This window comes from Schistocerca cancellata, chromosome 5 (assembly GCF_023864275.1).
Source record: "Schistocerca cancellata isolate TAMUIC-IGC-003103 chromosome 5, iqSchCanc2.1, whole genome shotgun sequence".
Lineage (NCBI taxonomy): Eukaryota > Metazoa > Arthropoda > Insecta > Orthoptera > Acrididae > Schistocerca > Schistocerca cancellata.
Window position 1 is genome coordinate 395036488 of NC_064630.1, and position 17899 is coordinate 395054386.

The 17899-nt window shown below is 33.2% G+C and overlaps 1 protein-coding gene across 1 annotated transcript in view; it reads right to left on the reverse strand.

The window, feature by feature from the left end:
* LOC126188563 (E3 ubiquitin-protein ligase MYCBP2-like) overlaps positions 1 to 9447 on the reverse strand; it is a 215363-nt gene extending 205916 nt beyond the window's left edge. Inside the window, exons 1-3 of the mRNA XM_049930164.1 lie at positions 9132 to 9447; positions 8648 to 8966; positions 7127 to 7280 (exon numbers count right to left, since the gene is read on the reverse strand). Of these exons, the coding sequence (XP_049786121.1) occupies positions 7127 to 7280; positions 8648 to 8966; positions 9132 to 9226 (568 nt within the window). The 5' untranslated portion in view covers positions 9227 to 9447. The remainder of the gene's footprint in view (positions 1 to 7126; positions 7281 to 8647; positions 8967 to 9131) is intronic.
* Positions 9448 to 17899: the final 8452 nt, after the last annotated feature.

A 17899-nucleotide genomic window follows, 5' to 3' on the forward strand; every position in this document is an offset into this window, starting at 1 on the left:
TGTATCGTTTTTTCCTTAACTTTTGCTTCCATTATCAATCAAAACATCAGGGCTGCTTCCCTAGTGCCCTACCTTTCCTAAAGCCAAACTGATCAGTGTTTAAATGGTTCTCACTTTTCTTTTCCATTCTTCTGTATATCATTCGCATCATCGACTTGGACGCTTGAGATGTTAAGCTGATTATGAGGCACTCCTCACACTTATCTTTCCTTGCTATCTTTGGGATTGTAAGAATGATATTTTCTTTAAGTCTGATAGTATGTTTCCAGACTCATAGGTACTACAAATCAAAGTGAAAAGTCATTTCATTCCCACTTCCCCCAACGCTTGTTGAAATTTCAATAGAATGCGGCCTATGTCTTCTGCCTTATTTCATTGCAAGTCCTCCAAAACCCTGTTAAACTCAAACACTAATATTGGATCCCCTATGTCTTCCAGATCATCTCCCATTTCTTTGTCTATCACATCATCAGACAGTTCCTCACCCTTACAGAGACCATCAAAGTACTTTTTCCATCTCTTATACTCTCGCTCTCAGTCTCTCCTCTGTAACTAACAGCAGAATTCCTATTGCACTCTTGATGTTAAAGACTTTGTTCCTAATTTCACTGAAGGTTGTTTTGACTTTGCTATATGCTGAATCTGTCATTCTGATGACCGCTTATTTTCTGATTACTTCAGTTTTCCTGCTGCAATTCTGTCTTAACTTTCCTACATTTTCTATTCGTTTCATTCCTAAGTGATGTACATTGCTGAATTCTTGTTTTTTCTTTAAGATTTTTTGTACTTCCTTCTTTCAGCAATCAACTGAAGTATTTCTTCTGTTACTCAAGGTTCCTCCACAGTTATCTTTTATGTACCTATGTCTGTTTGTTCAACTTTTGTGATTGCCCTTTTTAGAGATGTAAATTCTTCTTCAACTGAACTGCTTATTGTGGTATTCATTATAGCAGTAACCCAGAAAATTTTTTCTTATGAGGGCTCTTTGCCAGAGTACAGTGAAGACCTCCATGGCGGAGCTTGTTGAAGAGGCAACACCTCTTTCTGGGGCTAATACAGATGGCACCCACTGTCTTGTGGGATGAACAGAGATCCCCGTAGACTAAGGGAGTATATATAAGACTGCGGTAAGGACAAAAGTTAAGCATCTGTCGTTCCAAAAAAACATCAGTTTTACTGTTAAAAAGAAATTGTGTGAAAACTGTAAGGATGAAATTAGCAAACTGAATGAGTGCATAACTAGTTTATAGTTTATTATCGGTGCTTTAAAAACGGATATTGCAAAACTACAGCTCGAAAAAAATTAACTGAACACACTAAAATTACTGCACAATAGTGCGACCATTACAAAAAAGTGGACACATGTGACATGTAATAGCAGCAAGAAAAAAGTGCTACATCAAAAAAACTGTAAAACTAACGTAAGCTCTGTTCACGAAAACTTATTTCAAGTACTTTCTGCTGACAATTGTAGAACTACAGGCCTATGTAGTTCTTGTAAACGAGATGAAGAGGAAAAGGACAATGTGAATAAAGCAGGCGAAGAAAATCTGTCAATACTGACAAATAAGAAACCAAGTTTAAACGTGGACAGTGCAAATATGCCGACCCAAAGTTGTGCTGAAGTGCTTAGTGAAATGACACAAAATGACTTCCAGACTGTAAAATCCAATAGCCAAGTGTCTGTGCTTTCAGCCAGCCATGGTCATGGTCATGGTCTTGCAAATAAACTAAGAGAAAAACTAATATATATTCATGTGGTATAGTGAAACCAGGAGCCCCACTTGGTGAAATTAAAAACATGATGGCATCTACAAAGATAAAAAAAAAAATCTTCATGATAAAGACTTTGTCATACTTTTGGGAGGTTCCAACAACATACACAAAAATGAAACGGCAAATGCCACATGCGATCATAAACAGTGTCTGAAAAATCTTACACATACAAATGTCGTAATTGTGAATATTCTGCATCGCCATGATCTTATGAGGCAGTTGTGTGTTAATACAGAGATACAAAGAGCCAATAATCAGTTTGCACACATTTTAAAAATGTGAAATGCACTGATGTGTGTGATACAGGATATAGACTCCACACACAACACTTGAACGGCTTGGGTAAAGAAAATCTGGTGCAAATGATAGCCAAGGAAATTAAAAAAAAAAAAAAAAAAAAAAAAAAAAAAAAAAAAAAAAAAAAAAAAAAAAAAAAAAAAACCACAATAACTTCAAAACCAAATGCACAGTCTCAACGCCATCACCAGACCAAATAGGAACAAGAAAAACACCTCAAAAAATATACAAGCAATAGATGTAGACAATTATAGGCTCATCTCTTTACTGTCATCATTTTCAAAATTAATGGAAACTATAATGAAAATCAGACTTATGGGGTACCTAAAAAAGTACAATCTTCTGTGTAAGGAACAGTTTGAGTTCAGGCCTGGTAAAAGAACACAATCAGCTACAGCTCATTTTACAAATGTGGTTTTGGGAGCACTAGATGAAGGAGATTATATAACAGGTGTCTTGCTTGACTTCAGCAAAGCCTTTGATACAGTACACCACACAATTCTGTTAAATGGGAAGTTCTAGGTATAAGAGGGGTAGCAAATAGGTGGTTTCATACATACCTGAAAAAACAGAGTGCAATTGGTGGAGGTCTCTCAAACTAACTCCAATCATACCATAAACTATCTTTCTGACCCAGAATACATTAATATTGGAGTCCCCCAAGGAAGTGTGCTTGGCCCAAAACTCTTCTTGATGTATATCAATGATTTTCCCCAGAGTGTCAAATACGGTGAAACAGTATTGTTTGCTGATGTCAGTGACATCACCAAGTGACACATCACCAAGTGTACTAAAGGACAAAGCTGAAGAAACACTCATGCATATAATCAGATTGGTAGACAACAACAAATTAACTTTAAATGCAAAAAAAAAAAAAAACATATTAGTTTCCACATAAGCAGAAAACCCAAACTTTTTAAAAGTTACAGATGAGCTCATAGAATGTGTATCACAAACAAAAATTCTAGGGATGCATGTTGATGCACAACTAAAATGGACTGGGCATGTAACTGCCCTCAGGAAATGAAAGCTTCAGCATGTTCTGCACTTGGAAAGACAAATTCTGTGTGTACTAGCTCATACATCGAAGCAACATATTTTGCATATGTCCATTCTGTGATGAGTTTTGGGATAATGTTTCGGGGGACAAATGAGCAGAACAGACAAACAATTTAAGCTACAAAAAGGGCTGTACAAATTAAGATAAACAGTAGTAAGAGGACTCACTGCACTGAGTTGTTTAAATCTAAGGGACTTTTGACTGTTCTAAAAGAGAACCATATTAAAAAGGACACTGATTAGTACCCAACGAACAGGTCTCTACACGAACATGAACCAGGTCCAGCCACCACTTACATCTCAATAGAAAAAAAACAAAAACAAATGTGCAAAACAGTGTTCTATATAATGGAATTAAACTATACAACAAACCTCCACAAAAAATCAAAGGGAAAAGTGACATACATGCCTTCTGGAATACTCTCCAAAATTATTTGTTAGAAGAGTGTTTTTATACCATAAAGTATTACCTAAAATGATGTGTAAATTTTGTTGACAATTGTGCTCATGATTAATTCTGCAATTCGAGGCATTTTACAATATGTTCAATAGAAAAGTGAAATACAATGTCCAAAGGGGCAACTCAGTATGACAAGAAATGTATGTATCTATTTATGGGTGTAATTGTGTACGTTTATGTATCTCTGTCTCTTTAGTTTATGTATTTATGTGTTGACAACATCCATACAATTTACATTGTCTATGGATGGAGAAATAAATAAAAATAAAAACCCCCGACAGAAAATGCTCAATATACTCTCTGTATGAAAAGTCCAATCTACTACACGAACCACCTCCTAGGAAGGTGAATGAGCCAGTAGGGTCTTAAAGTTCAGAGTGGTAGACTAGGTGCAAGAACAACTGAAGCTTCCCTGGCTGCTGGAAAAGCAGATGAAGGTTGTTGCAGTTTTGGAATCTCCAGTCCTCGTAACTACTATGCCGCGGGGTACAGGTCTCGATCCTGTCAAGAAATGTATGATTGTTGTTGTGCAGCAGCATTTCCACACTAAATACCATCACGCACAGGCATCTTCTGGAGAACAACGGCACAACCCAACAAGTCCTGCAGCAATCGCAGAGTTGTGACAGGAGCTCATAGTGATAAACCGACATGTAGGCGATGAATGTGTGATGGCCACTCTGCTTGAAGAGGTGCTTTAAAGCAAATCATGTGTTGCGTTTGTGACTGAGCAGGCCTATTCCAGAGCCCCTCTGCTCGCCTCTAATGGGAAGGGGGCTATAAAAGGTGCCTTAAGCCACACTCAGCAGGTACACCATACACAGCTGACAGAAAAAAAAACATGAACTTTGCTACTTCGAACATCTGACTCTAATGGATAATGATATAGTAAATTGACCAGGAGGGCAGGGATTTAAGATTGATATTGCATCATTAGATGAAACTAAAAGACTAGGCAAAGGAATCAAAGAACAAGGAGATGCCTACATTTTCTTTTGGAAAGTAAAAGAAATTCATGAACCCTGTATTCATAGTATTGGCTTTGCTACCACAAACAAACTCTTTCCACACCTTTCTGAGCTACCTTCTGGCAAAAGTGAGACTCATGAGCCTACACCTTAAAGTCACCAATTACCAACGAATAGAGTTATAAGTGCATACACTCAGAATCTCACTTGTGCAGATGATGAAAACAAAGCCTTCCACTAACAACTTGAAATACCTCCAACAATAATACCCCATGATGACAAAATCATCCTCTTGGGAGACTGCAATAAGTAAGTCAGTAGAGGCTCAAGAATACGGCCCAAAGTAATTGGAAATGAGGGGGTAGTAAAATGCAGTTCTAACGGAACTCTTCTGCTCATGAAATGTTCAGAGCACAACTTATCACTCATCACTAATTCCATGAATTCTTGAATAAAGATCCAGAGATGAATGACACAACACTTTCCACATTTCCGCAAAAACCTACAAAACTTCACCTTGGCAAAGTCCCTTCTCTGCAAGAAGTTGTGTGAAAACTATTAAGCTATTCAAAAACAACAAAGCTGCTGGACCAGGTGGAATCCCTGCTGCACAACAACATGGAACATGTTTATGTCATGGTTATGTCAACAATAGTGCTGGAAAAAAATTCGAATTCTCAGCAGGTGTGAAGCAAGTTTGTGTGTTAGCTTCTACACTGTTTTCTATATTTGTTGGAATCATACTTCATCTTGTCAACAGGAAACTGCCAAAGGGCATAGAAACAGAACACAGGACTGACAGTGGTTTGTTCAATCTCAGTAGTCTAGGGGCCAAGACTAAAGTATCCACTACAGCCATCATTCAACTTCAATACGCAGATGATAAAGTCATTCTTGCCAAAGTCAGAAAAATATTTAGAATCAATCTTAAATGCATATGAAGAAGCATATACCAGCACTGGACTAAGCTTTCCAACATCCAGAAGATGTAGATCCTACGTTAACCTGCGCCTAACTCTATCGCCCCCAACACTCACAGTCCAAGATAAAATCCTGCAGAACATAGAATGCTTCCAATACCTTGGCAGCCACCTTTCTGCAGATACAAATATTGATGCCAAAATCCAATACCTCCTCGAAATGAGCCAGTTATGCTTTTGGTCATCTTCAGGTAAGGATCTTTGATAATCATTAACATCAGCTCTTATGACCAAGCTCTATGTATACCAAGCCACTATAATATCATCTCTGACATATGGGTGCAAAGCATGGACTAATTACAGAAGGCACATACGATCTCCAGAAAAGTACCATCAGCACTGCCTGAGTAGAATACTAAGGATGAAATGGCAAGATTGGTACACTAACACCAGTGTTCTGAGAGAAGCAAACTTTACTAGCACTGAAGCTACAATCATCAAGCATCAACTACACTGGACAGGCCACACTGTATGTATGCCTGGATCCCATCTATCAAAACAAATTATGTATTCCCAGCTAAAGGATGATCAAAGGAAACTAGAAAGACAACACAAGCAATACAAAGATGTATTAATGGGACAACATGAAAAGATGTTGAACTGGTAGCTGGGAAACTACTGCACTTAATTGTTCAACATGATGGGAAGGAATTCAGCACTTCGAGCAACTGAGGCGGAAAACAGAAGCCGACAACCACAATCGTATGAAACAATGGGATCTGCTGAAGATAGACGACACTATGAAGCCAGGTCCCACCAGAAAAAAATACTTGACAACAATGTGGAAAATTCTGCAGCTCCAGGATTGTCCTCTATAGCTACTTAAGATCCCACAGAAACTGAGTTTCGAAAAAGACGATCATACTTGTCAGCAAGTGATACCCATCAGAGAATTTCTAATGCATCTCATCATTCCTCAATATTTCAGTATTCCACTTTTTCCACCTTGATTCTCTTAAGTTTCAGTCTATTATTCATCATTATTAAATTGTGATCTGAGTGTATATCTGCTTCCAGGCACACCTTACAATGCAATATCTGATTTTGGAATCTGTCCGACCATAATGTAATCCAGCTGGAATCTCGCAATGTCTCCAGGCCTTTTGCTAATATATCTTCTCCTATTGTGATTTTCCAACAGTGTGTTTGCTGTTACTAATTTGAAATTTACAGCAGGACTCAAGTAGTCTTCCTCCTTTCTCCTACTACTGAGCTCATATTCTCCCATAACTGAATGAATCAGGAATAAAAGTAACAACTCACCAAACAGTAGAGATATTGAGTCATTGACAGGCAAGTCTACTATTCAGTGAGTTAGTTACCTTTTCCTCTAAATCATTTATAATTAATGTTACTCAGTATTGAAGAAAGTATACACAATTCTGTCATAATATCTCAAATATACCTATATGTAAATATAATCTGTCAGTTCTTTTAAATTAGCACTGTCAAGTGTGTTCATCAGAGTCAAGTTAAGTTCCCTCTCCATTTAGTTGAATATTTATTTATAACATAAATATATCACTTTAACATAAAAGTAACTATAATAAAAATACCACAAGTGTAAACAGTATTTTGCATATTACCAATCACTTCAGCTGGTTCATTCTTTAGACCCTCAGGTTGCTGGCCCTGAACGACATCTAGTAGAGCACCAAGTGCTTTGGTGCACAGCACAGGATGTGACGACCGACTCTCTCGAATTAATTCAAACACACTTCTTAGGCCAACACCAACTATCTGAAAATTAATGAATAATTAATTTATAATACGCTCATCAAATGTGGAGAAATGAAACTGAAACCATGAAATGTAATATATTCTGAAAAAATTATGATATATGAGATGGGTGCAGGAAAGATCACTTTAAAAAATCAAGGCTAAGAGCTACTGCAGGTTAATTCACCCGAGTATTGCTTATAAAATACATTACAAGAAAGACAGCACAGAATCCCTAATGTATTTTTTCAACCACCACGCAGACTTAGGAGGAGCAGGTGCACTGCCATATATGATGTTTCTATTCTCAAACAGCTAACTGAAGAAAATTATTAAGATAAATATATACATTGCACTCATCAAGAATGAGACAATATTCAGATAAAATTGCATGAAATTTACTGTGGGAATCGGAATACCAACACAAAAGCTATTAAAATAAATAGGAGTGTTAGACAGATGTACCACAGTCCTTTTCCTAACCTTTTATTATGGGTTAGTTTCACTAAATAAGGTAGCCTATTAAAAATATGTTACTTGGCAACTAGTAAGACATCCTTCAAGACACAGGAGACAACCTGCAATAAGCTGCACATACTGTCAAACTAATACATAAAAATACACCTGATGATGAAGGTTTAAGCATTTGAAATACATTGTTGATATAAATAACAATAAACCTGTTTCATTTGATATGTGTTAATCCTGAACTGACATAAATTATAACAGCAAGCATCATGAGATACTGATAACTAAGCATCTATTATTACTGTGTACATAATTATTAAATAAACAATGTGATATTAAATAGCTTCACTTAGTTTTACTTTATCAAGTTTGTTGAAAAAACATTACACAATGTGAGCAAAGGGAAACTATTTATCTTACAGAATTGATGGACAATAACTGCATGCATCATGTGGACAAACTACTTTTCTTGAATTAAGTAATATTAAAGTGGATGAATGAGTACAGCCTCAAATTATAACTTTGTAATTAAGCATACAAGGGATACAGAAGGTATTAAACCTGCAACAAATGAACAATCTACTTACAAAACAAATGGACCTACTTTAAATAGTCTTTAATTATAGCAAGTACTACTGTAATATATAAATATATAGTGGTAAATGAACGACACCACTTTTTATCATGGTGTAAAAATCAGGCAATTAGGCATAGTTACAAATAAGAGCTGGAAGAGAGGCAAAGTGACTGTGTAGCTTCAAAGGTTCACTCCTTCTTTTTACAGAAGCATGTATTTGTGTGACACCTACAAATAAATGGAATATTTATTTCTCGTGCCATACACAGATGAATGGGCTGTAGTGTCAGACAATCTAAGTCTGGAGGGAAAAAAACATTGAAGCAATTATATAAGAACACACCTTTGGAACTTTCAAGATGTTATCCCTGACTTTGTCTGTGTTATCTTCACTGTCGCTTTCAACATCATTGTTCCCATCGGTTGCTGGAACACTGGACGAAGAAGATAAGTAAATCTGACAGGCTTGTTTAACCCATCGCTCCAGCACCGCTTGCCGAACATTGGCGAATACGGCGAAACTTGATGCATTGGTTGGTAGTTCAACGTCTGGTGGATTTGACAGATTTGTAATTTCTCCACAAGGTTCTACTTTGACTTTCCTTTTCTCTTTTCCTTTCGATAGTTTTGCAGTTTTCCCTTTCTTCCATTCTGCTTTTCTCCTAAAACAAATGGCATTCGACGATTTGCATAGTAACGAATATTTGGCAGTAACCACAATAATCCAATTTGCAATCAAAATCAGCAAAGCTAAATTTCTACACAGGCAAAAAAAAGGGAAAAAAACAAGGAGTCGTCACTACAGCGTACGAAAGTGTCTGTCCTACCTTTGGTGATCAGGTAAAACTTTGAACTGTTCATGGAAGTATCTCCCAAGAAGTTCTGGTTCTGGCAGCATTTTGTCCCACTCACCCGCACCCATTTCTTAAAGCTATCTCCAAATAAAACACATGTCAACATGTCACTTGATCTGTCATGTTGGAGATTAATTCTGTATGGTAATAAAATGAGACTTTTATTCATAACAGTTGGGTAGGAATAATTTTCATTTTAGCTATTTTTAACTATTGATGCCACACACAGCCTGGATTTTCAGGTATGTTTGGCTTCACCGCATCTGTAAGCCGGCGTAATATTGTCAACCTTCCAGTGATCCATAGATATTGTACTGTAAGGAGATATGCCTGTGCGCAGCAATTGAACTTCTCAGATACTGTGTGCAAAAATAGATTATTTTATTTATTTATTCGTCCAGGGGCATTCTTTCAATCGTATAGGATTTATCATTCTACAGCAACGAAAAAAATAGCTCAAAAGTATACAAACTTAATGAAAAACGTATATAAGTATGCTCTTACGAGGAAACGACAGGATGTCGGATGTAGCATTATCCCAGCATTTGCCTGAAAAGATTTAGGAAAAAACACGGTAAATTTAAATCAGGATGGATGAAGAGAGCAAACACCATCCTTACGAATATGTCAATGCATCTTAATAATTGAACGTCTCATTCGGTTGGTCACTATTGTACAATGTTTATAGAATTATGGTCTACATGTCTTAAGGCCATTTCACACTGGCCGTCATGACACGTCACGTCAAAACATTCCACAATGCATTTCAAATAGTGACATTCACGCATGCTATCAACAGAACATCACGTCGAGGTTTCTCGGGAAGAAAGTTTTGAGATTAAATTAGATACACTTTTGGTTCCAATTGATTCAAAGTGAGGAGATCCTTCACGATGTAGAACATTTCGAGAAAAGAAGAATACACGACAAATGTTTACGGTGAAAAACAGATATGCTGTAGGAAACACGACCCCAAGAATAACGTGCAAAGTGTATTTGGCTGTGCTTTGTACAGCAGATGCACATTAGCCTACAGTTTTTAACAGTTTGTGATTTTTGGCTGTCGACTCGTTGTGTCAGTTTATCTGTCTTAGTAAAGATGCGTCCACAGATGAAGGTACAATTTCCGAAATTCCGGTAAAAACGGAGTTATTTTTCGCGATGTTGGACTTTGTATTCACACGGAACAACTTTACCGATGATCGCACGAAATCTGCAATAACAGTGAGCAGTGTATGGGTGCATTTATTTATATCTACACGTCACGCTCACGGGAGGTACTGTGGCTGGGCTTCTTTTAAAGATAAACCCTGTCTTTCTCGAAGGCAGTGATAGATGTCTCTCTCGTCAAGGTATGGGCTAAGGTATCGTCCTGACTGTGGCAGCCTTTCTAGCAGCCGAACTAAAGCAGAAGCTCTTCATACGTCTGCTTGTTCATTCGTTGAAAATTTGGAAACTAATACTGTCTTTCCTTCCATTTAAAGTGAGAATGTGCCAACTTTGTACTAGCTACATACATAGATCTATGTACTTAAGAAACTTTCCCCAATGCTATATAAATGTCATGATTGTGTGACGTTCTAATTTGTGCGAAAAATTTCAACTGTTGCTATACTTTCTCTTTTTGAAACCAAGAAACCATCAACCACTTACCATACTGTTATTTACATAGTGGTACGTATTACAAAAAATAGCTCCTGTACTACTAAATAAATCCACTGGTTGTGCGAAGTGTGTTCTAATTTGTGCGAAAAACTACAATGCATTGCCAGGTAACTAATCCTCTTCCTCTGCTCCTGAAAATAACTGAAACAACGAGAAAAACTCAACCAGGAATAAACATGTACCAGAACCAGAATATATTTCGTCTGCACACATGCTTTATTTGAAGACGTTCTTGTTGTAAAAAGAAGTCTTATCAAACAATTAACTTGTAAAATTTTTTTTATATTTTATAGGCAGCTGAAAGTGAGACTAAGTCAGTAGCGAATTTATGTGGTTTCTGGCTCAAAGACAACATTTTTTTTTAAATTCTCTAATATAACACAAGATTACAGTATTGTCGTTTCCCCACTTCAAGATTTATGTATATCTGCGACCAAAGTTTTCCAAGATGATGTTTATCTATATTTCTGAATCAAATTTTATTTACAAAAAGAAAACCTAGTAATTTTTTTTCTTTATGAATCAGTTCTACAAGATAGTGTTTATCTCAAGCAACAAACGATATTTCCATTTAATTTAAAGAACCAAAAATCTAATAATTTTTTTTAAATAAGCTCTCCAAGAACGTGTTCATACCATTTTTTTAAAAAATAAAAATATAATAATAAATACCTCATCTATCTATTCCATAGATTTCAATTTTAATTAAAAACTCAAAGAATATTTCAATCATAAACATTTTTATTTTTTAAAAGCTATATTTTTTATATATAAATCAAATCAAAACAAAAATGAACTCCAGGTCCGAGCTAATTCAAACTTAGAATATTATGGGAAAGAAAACCATGGATTAAGATATGCTGTTTTTGAAAATTATTGTAAACAAAAAGATTATTCAAATCAAACTAAACAAGAACTAGAGAGATTTCTTGATTATTTTAACATGAAAGAAATTAAGAACAGACAACTAAGATACAAAAATATAAACTAATTTATAGCATTTGTAAAACTAGAAAATAAAAAATTATTCTATGCTTAATAAAGAAAAATTTATCTCTGTTATAGTAAACCATGCAACGATTCTAATAATAGATAACCAATTGAATGAAAAATCTTTAAAGGAACTTCATGAAATCTAAAAACCAAATAATTTAAAAAAGTGTTCCAAACTTAATAAATAACAATTTATTGTCTTACCGAAAAGATCAGAAGACAATATTAATAATAGTGATAGCTTATTGAATAAAAAGTCTTTAAACGATCTTCAGAAAATCTGTAAAACAAAAAATTAAAAAAAATATTCTCAACTTCATAAACAACGATTACTACATGATTTTATTTCTTGAAAAAGGAATTTGAGTCGGTACTTTGCAAAGTATTAAAAGATAGGCTAAATCAAATAATTCACATACGAAAAATTTGGAGCCAGAAAAATAATCTAATTATATTACATATTTAGAGTCGAACAATTTATATAGTTGGGTAATGTCTCAATTTTTACCATTTATCGATTTCAGTTGTTTAAATCCAAAATGATTTAATTCTGACAAATACTTCAACTACCAGAAGAACATCTATGAAATTATATTTTAGAAGTCGATTTAGAATATCCAAAAAATTGATAATTAACACAAAGATTTACCGTTAGCATCAGAAGGGGCATGTAAATGATTAACAACATTGAGTAAAAAAGAAGATTATGTGTTACATTATAGAAATCATAAACAATATTTAAATCTTAAATTAAAATTAAAAAAATCAAAGTATCTTTCCATTTGAACAAAAAGAATGGTTGAAAATATATGTTTATTTTAATACAGAAATGAGAATTAAAGCCAATAACGATTTTGAAAAACATTTGTATGAGGTTATGCACAATGCAGTGTTTTGAGAAACGATGGAATATTTTAGAAACAAAAAATATTAAAATAAGAACAGATCCAGAAAAATATACGAAATGTATTTCAATACTAAATTACCAACATATTACAAATATTCAGAAAATGTATTTGCAGTTCACATGAAAAATACAATAGTAAAATTCAATAAAACAATTCATATAGGAGTGAGTATTCTAAATATTACGAAAATAAAAATGTATGTTTTTCATTACATTCTTATGAAACAAAAATACAGTGAAAATATTAATTTAAGTTATATGGATACAGATTCGTTTATTTATCATATAAGAACTGAAGATTTTTATATAGGTATGAAATCCATGATAAACGAAATTGAAACAAGTGATTATAGAAGTCAACAAGAAAGTTTTAGAAAAACTGGAAAATGAAACTTGCGGAAAATTCTTGTCAGAACATGTTAGTTCAACAATGAAAATGTTTACTTCTAAAATTGGTGATACAGAAGAGAAAAAATCAAAAGGAGTTAAAAAATCTGATATAAAAAGTGAAAAAAGTATGTCGAGTATTAATTTTTTTAGATAACAAACTACATAAAAAAGAATTTAGTTTGAACATTTAAACATGAATTATGTACAACTGAATGTAATAAAATAGGTTTTAAGTTGAGCCTATGATAAACTTATTATATTGCAAGATGCAATTAATAAAATACCAGAAGATCATTATACATTAAACTCAAATAACATATGCTAACAGAGCTGTGTTACTTGACGTAAACAGTTGCACAGTAGGTTAACTAAATCAAAAATTAATAAGTTATTAATATTTGTTTATGATATGATTCATTTTAGATACAAGATCCCTACAAAAATTCGACTTTTGGTAGTACCTTTTATTTTGTTTTTGATTATAGTTATTGCTGAGAACGTATTTAGAAGAAAATTTAATTTGTTTTTTAAACTTTTACAAGTAAATGTTTTTATTCCTGTTTTTAATAAGTCCCTCTATATGTTCATATATATTTTCTCTATACACTTCCTTGTTACTTTTTTATACAGTCAATTCAACTCATTTTAGAACGTATATTATAAATTGAAATTTTTATTTCTTTATGAATTTCTTTTTCTTATTTGCACAATAGAAAAATATATTTATTTTCACTTTCCTTTTACTATGAAAAAATTTATTAAAATTTAAAACAAAAACCTAATAAATTTTATTATATACAAAAATGAAGCAAGATTAAAAAAATAGATAAAGCATTCAAACAATTTGATGAATAAGATACTATTACATTAGAAAAGCTAAACCACCTCCAATATAGAGACTTTCCAAGGAAATGAAAAATCAACAATTATTAATGAATCAGGATTATATCCTTAAATATTAATAACCAAAAAAAGGAAAGGAAACAATTTTTAAAAAATTAAAATTTATTAAATTTATTTTTACATATAAATGGACTCATTTTTAGATCTGAAAACAACAAGCATTAATAATTATTATTCAAAAAAATAATCCATAAGCTAAAGGAAAGGATATTTGTGATATTTTTGTTAATTTGAGAGATGCTTTGAAAGTCGTTGTTTAAAGGTCATATACAAAAAAATTAATAAAATTATGAGGATTTTGCAGCTACACTTGCATTCACATACAAACTTTATAAATGAACTAGGTTTGTATTTTGTCATTATGAAATCAAAAATGACTGTAGCACAAATTTTTCAAGTTTGGAACTATGAATTTTTACCAACATTTCGAAAACACGGCGAATGTAAAATAATGACTATTGTAAAACAACTCTATAAAGGACAGTTGAACCATTCTAAATATCTAAATAAATTAAGGTTAATTAAATATAAAATCAAATGAACTGTATGATAGAACTATAGAGATTTTTCCTGAAAAAATGAATAAATCAATAGTTTATTCCCACATCATGTTCCTCAACTAACTGATGAAAATTTAAGGTCAACTTTTGTTATTTTAAGATGACCAGATAACAATTTTAATTATATTTATTATGTTATTCGAACACATTTTAAGAATGTTGAACAACAACTAAATAGTATCAGAGATAAATATCCAAATTGTGAAAAAATTTTAAGATTTCATTATGTACCAAATTCAGTAAATTTATATCATCAAGTAAACGAAGCTTTGAGAGATATTTGTTGTCTAAATGCTTTGAATAAATATGTGCAAGGACAATTGTATGATGATATAACAGACTAGCAAACGTTTCTTACAATAAAAAAATAAATTTCAAAGTATGACTTACATAATTAAATTTTTAATAATGTTCTTAAGAATTTATATATACATCTAATAAACTAAAATTCTTTATAACCAGGTGATTCCATTAAACAGTTTTAAATTTTTCAAATTATTCCGATATAAAATCATTTTTGTTAACCGTTATTTGATTATCAAAATATACTCTTCTGTAGCAAAACATTAATCATAATGTGTATTGTAAACATACGAAACATGTTTACATTTTCAGTAACTTACGCCATTTATATATAATATTTTAATTACCATTTTAAAAAAACACATCACTTTTATTTACCCAACTATAATGTGAATTATCGGGAATTAACCATTAAACATATACTTGGTTTCTTTTTAATTTAAAACGTCTCCAACAAGTGAAACATATGGAAAACTAGTATTCCTTAGTCCTTGTTCATTAGAATTTCCTTTTATTTTTTCACAATTTAAATCTTTCAATTTGTATGTGACTGTATTACAATGAATAACATATTAAATTTCAAAAATTTCTGTTAAACAATTATCCTTTTTCGAAACTTCCTTTTAATTTAGTTGTTTTTTCTTTATCACTAAATTTATATTTATCATTAGTATCTAACAAAATTGTTACATAAACATTTTCCAATAACATTTTCCCTTTTTTGTTTAGATGTTTTGGTTCTTTTTTTACTGGTGAAAGTTTTTTGTTAGTATATTCATCATGTAATATCGAAACTAAATAAACCTATTTGTAATTTCGTTGTATGTCAAATTATCCACTAACTTTCTCTTAATGTTCTGTTAAATCGTTCAACGACAGATGCTATTAATTCACTAAAAGTTGAATAATGATAATTCATTGATTTCTGAAATTCTGAATATTTTCACTCTTTTTATCTGTAACTGGAATAGCATAGCAAATTTTACAAAACTGCAATAAGTATTTGAAATATTGAAATTTTTATTTTTGAAATGCCTTTCTATTTTCCAGAATCCATTTCCACTAAATCAGCTTGCCATAAATCATCTATTCGAAAAGAAATTACATCTTTTCTTTTCAAGTTTTTATCATCGGTTTATTTAACTCATTATCTAATTCTTCTTGAATATTTACCAATACCTACAAGTTTTATAACGAATTTGCTTTTTGTGTTTTAGAAATTGAACAAATGCCTTCAATATTTTTTTTACTATTTTTAGTTGTAGACAGTAGACATATGACTGCCGCATTTGTTGGCACTCTAACTCATGATGTATTGTTTAGCTGGCATTCATCAAACTCTTAAAAGTCTGCTCCTGTAAATGTATGCACTCTCTGTTCTTAAATTTTGTAACTGTATCAAGGGAGTTCCTACAGAGATTGTTTGTTCACACAGTATCATCAGGGGAGAGTAAATGTTTCTGTGGAACAAGGCTGAAATCTGCCCTGAAACATCGTTTAGTCATTGCCATTCTTCCATGAGTAATATTACATTGACATCACTAAATCGAAGGTTTTAAAATACTATCATTGGGTGAAACTGACTATTCGATATGATACCAACATTGTCACACTTACACCCATTGGTAGTCAAACAGTGTCTTTGGTTGCACAGCATTATATCGCTGTCAGGCGCCTGCTGCTGCAACGACTTCATCTCGCCCGCAAGGAAAACATGCATTATTAGTTAAGCTTATTTGCTTTCCTTCTGTTGTTCATCACCATTGCCATTGATACTTACAATACCTCATAGCAGAGAGTGTTGATATCATCTTGACATCATTACACTTTGACATTTCTCTCATGAGTGGGTGAACAATTTATCGATTACTTTTCTAGGTCTATGCTTGTATGCTTAGGACATGCAAGCGGTGTGGCTGATAAGCGCCTCAGTGCCAGAGTGGCACGCCGATTGTTGTGAGAACCGGTACAAAGATATTGGCTATATTGACATAATTGGCGACAATATTCTCATTAGCATTTCTGAAATACCACAGCAACAACAGCAATTTGCTTCAATATCTTCATCATCAGTGCTCCCATCACATCGTGCTGTGGACAAAAAAATAATTTCCTGTAGAAGATTAAATGCCTAGCAGTCATATTATAATAATAAAAAATACATACATATAAGAATGGAATAAAAAAATTTAATAGTATATTACAAGTTCATTATTAGAAATGTTCTGCTTGTACGAATTTAGGTTAATCGTGCTTCCTGGCTTACATTTCAATTGTAGATGCAGGCAACGGACTTCAAGGGCAGCAGAGTGTGTCAAATAAATAACGAAAATCCGCTTTACTTGGTTCCATTTCACTTAAAAAAAAACTTAATACTGATATCAAAACATATGTGATACATAACACTCGTAGCCCATCACAATCCGAGCAGGACATCTTAACAGAACTACTACATATGAGAGAGTGAAAAACAAAATCATGTACAAAGAAAAATGAATGATTTTTTTCATTTGGCCGCGCTTTACCGCGCATTCATAATTTATGTCTTTGCCGACGCTTATGGTCGATCGCTGTTTCGTTTTTGTTTTTAATAAATTTATATCCTGGGGGTTTTTCAACATGTACCTACACAGTTGCCACCACACTGTACGTTGACATGGTATGGAGATGTACAGTGTTTTTGTATATCCATAATTTATGTTTATATTCGCCGAGAGAGGTCGATGCTCTTTATTTGTCAGCTACTCTTTTATTTAAGTGAGTGGATATATCAGCTTATTCTATTTATGTTAGAGTTCTACAAGAAATTAAAAGATTGTATACATAATATGATAATCCATTACATATTTGAATTTAGCATGCTGACAATAATGTGCAGATTGCCTCGGTCTCGCTGCCGGGTTTCGCGCTTGTGCACTGCCACGTTTGACAAATAAGCCCTAGTCACTAACGGTCACCATGTAAGTTGCTACCATTGCACGTGCGTGCACTTGTTTCCTTAATGTTGATGTCACATTGAG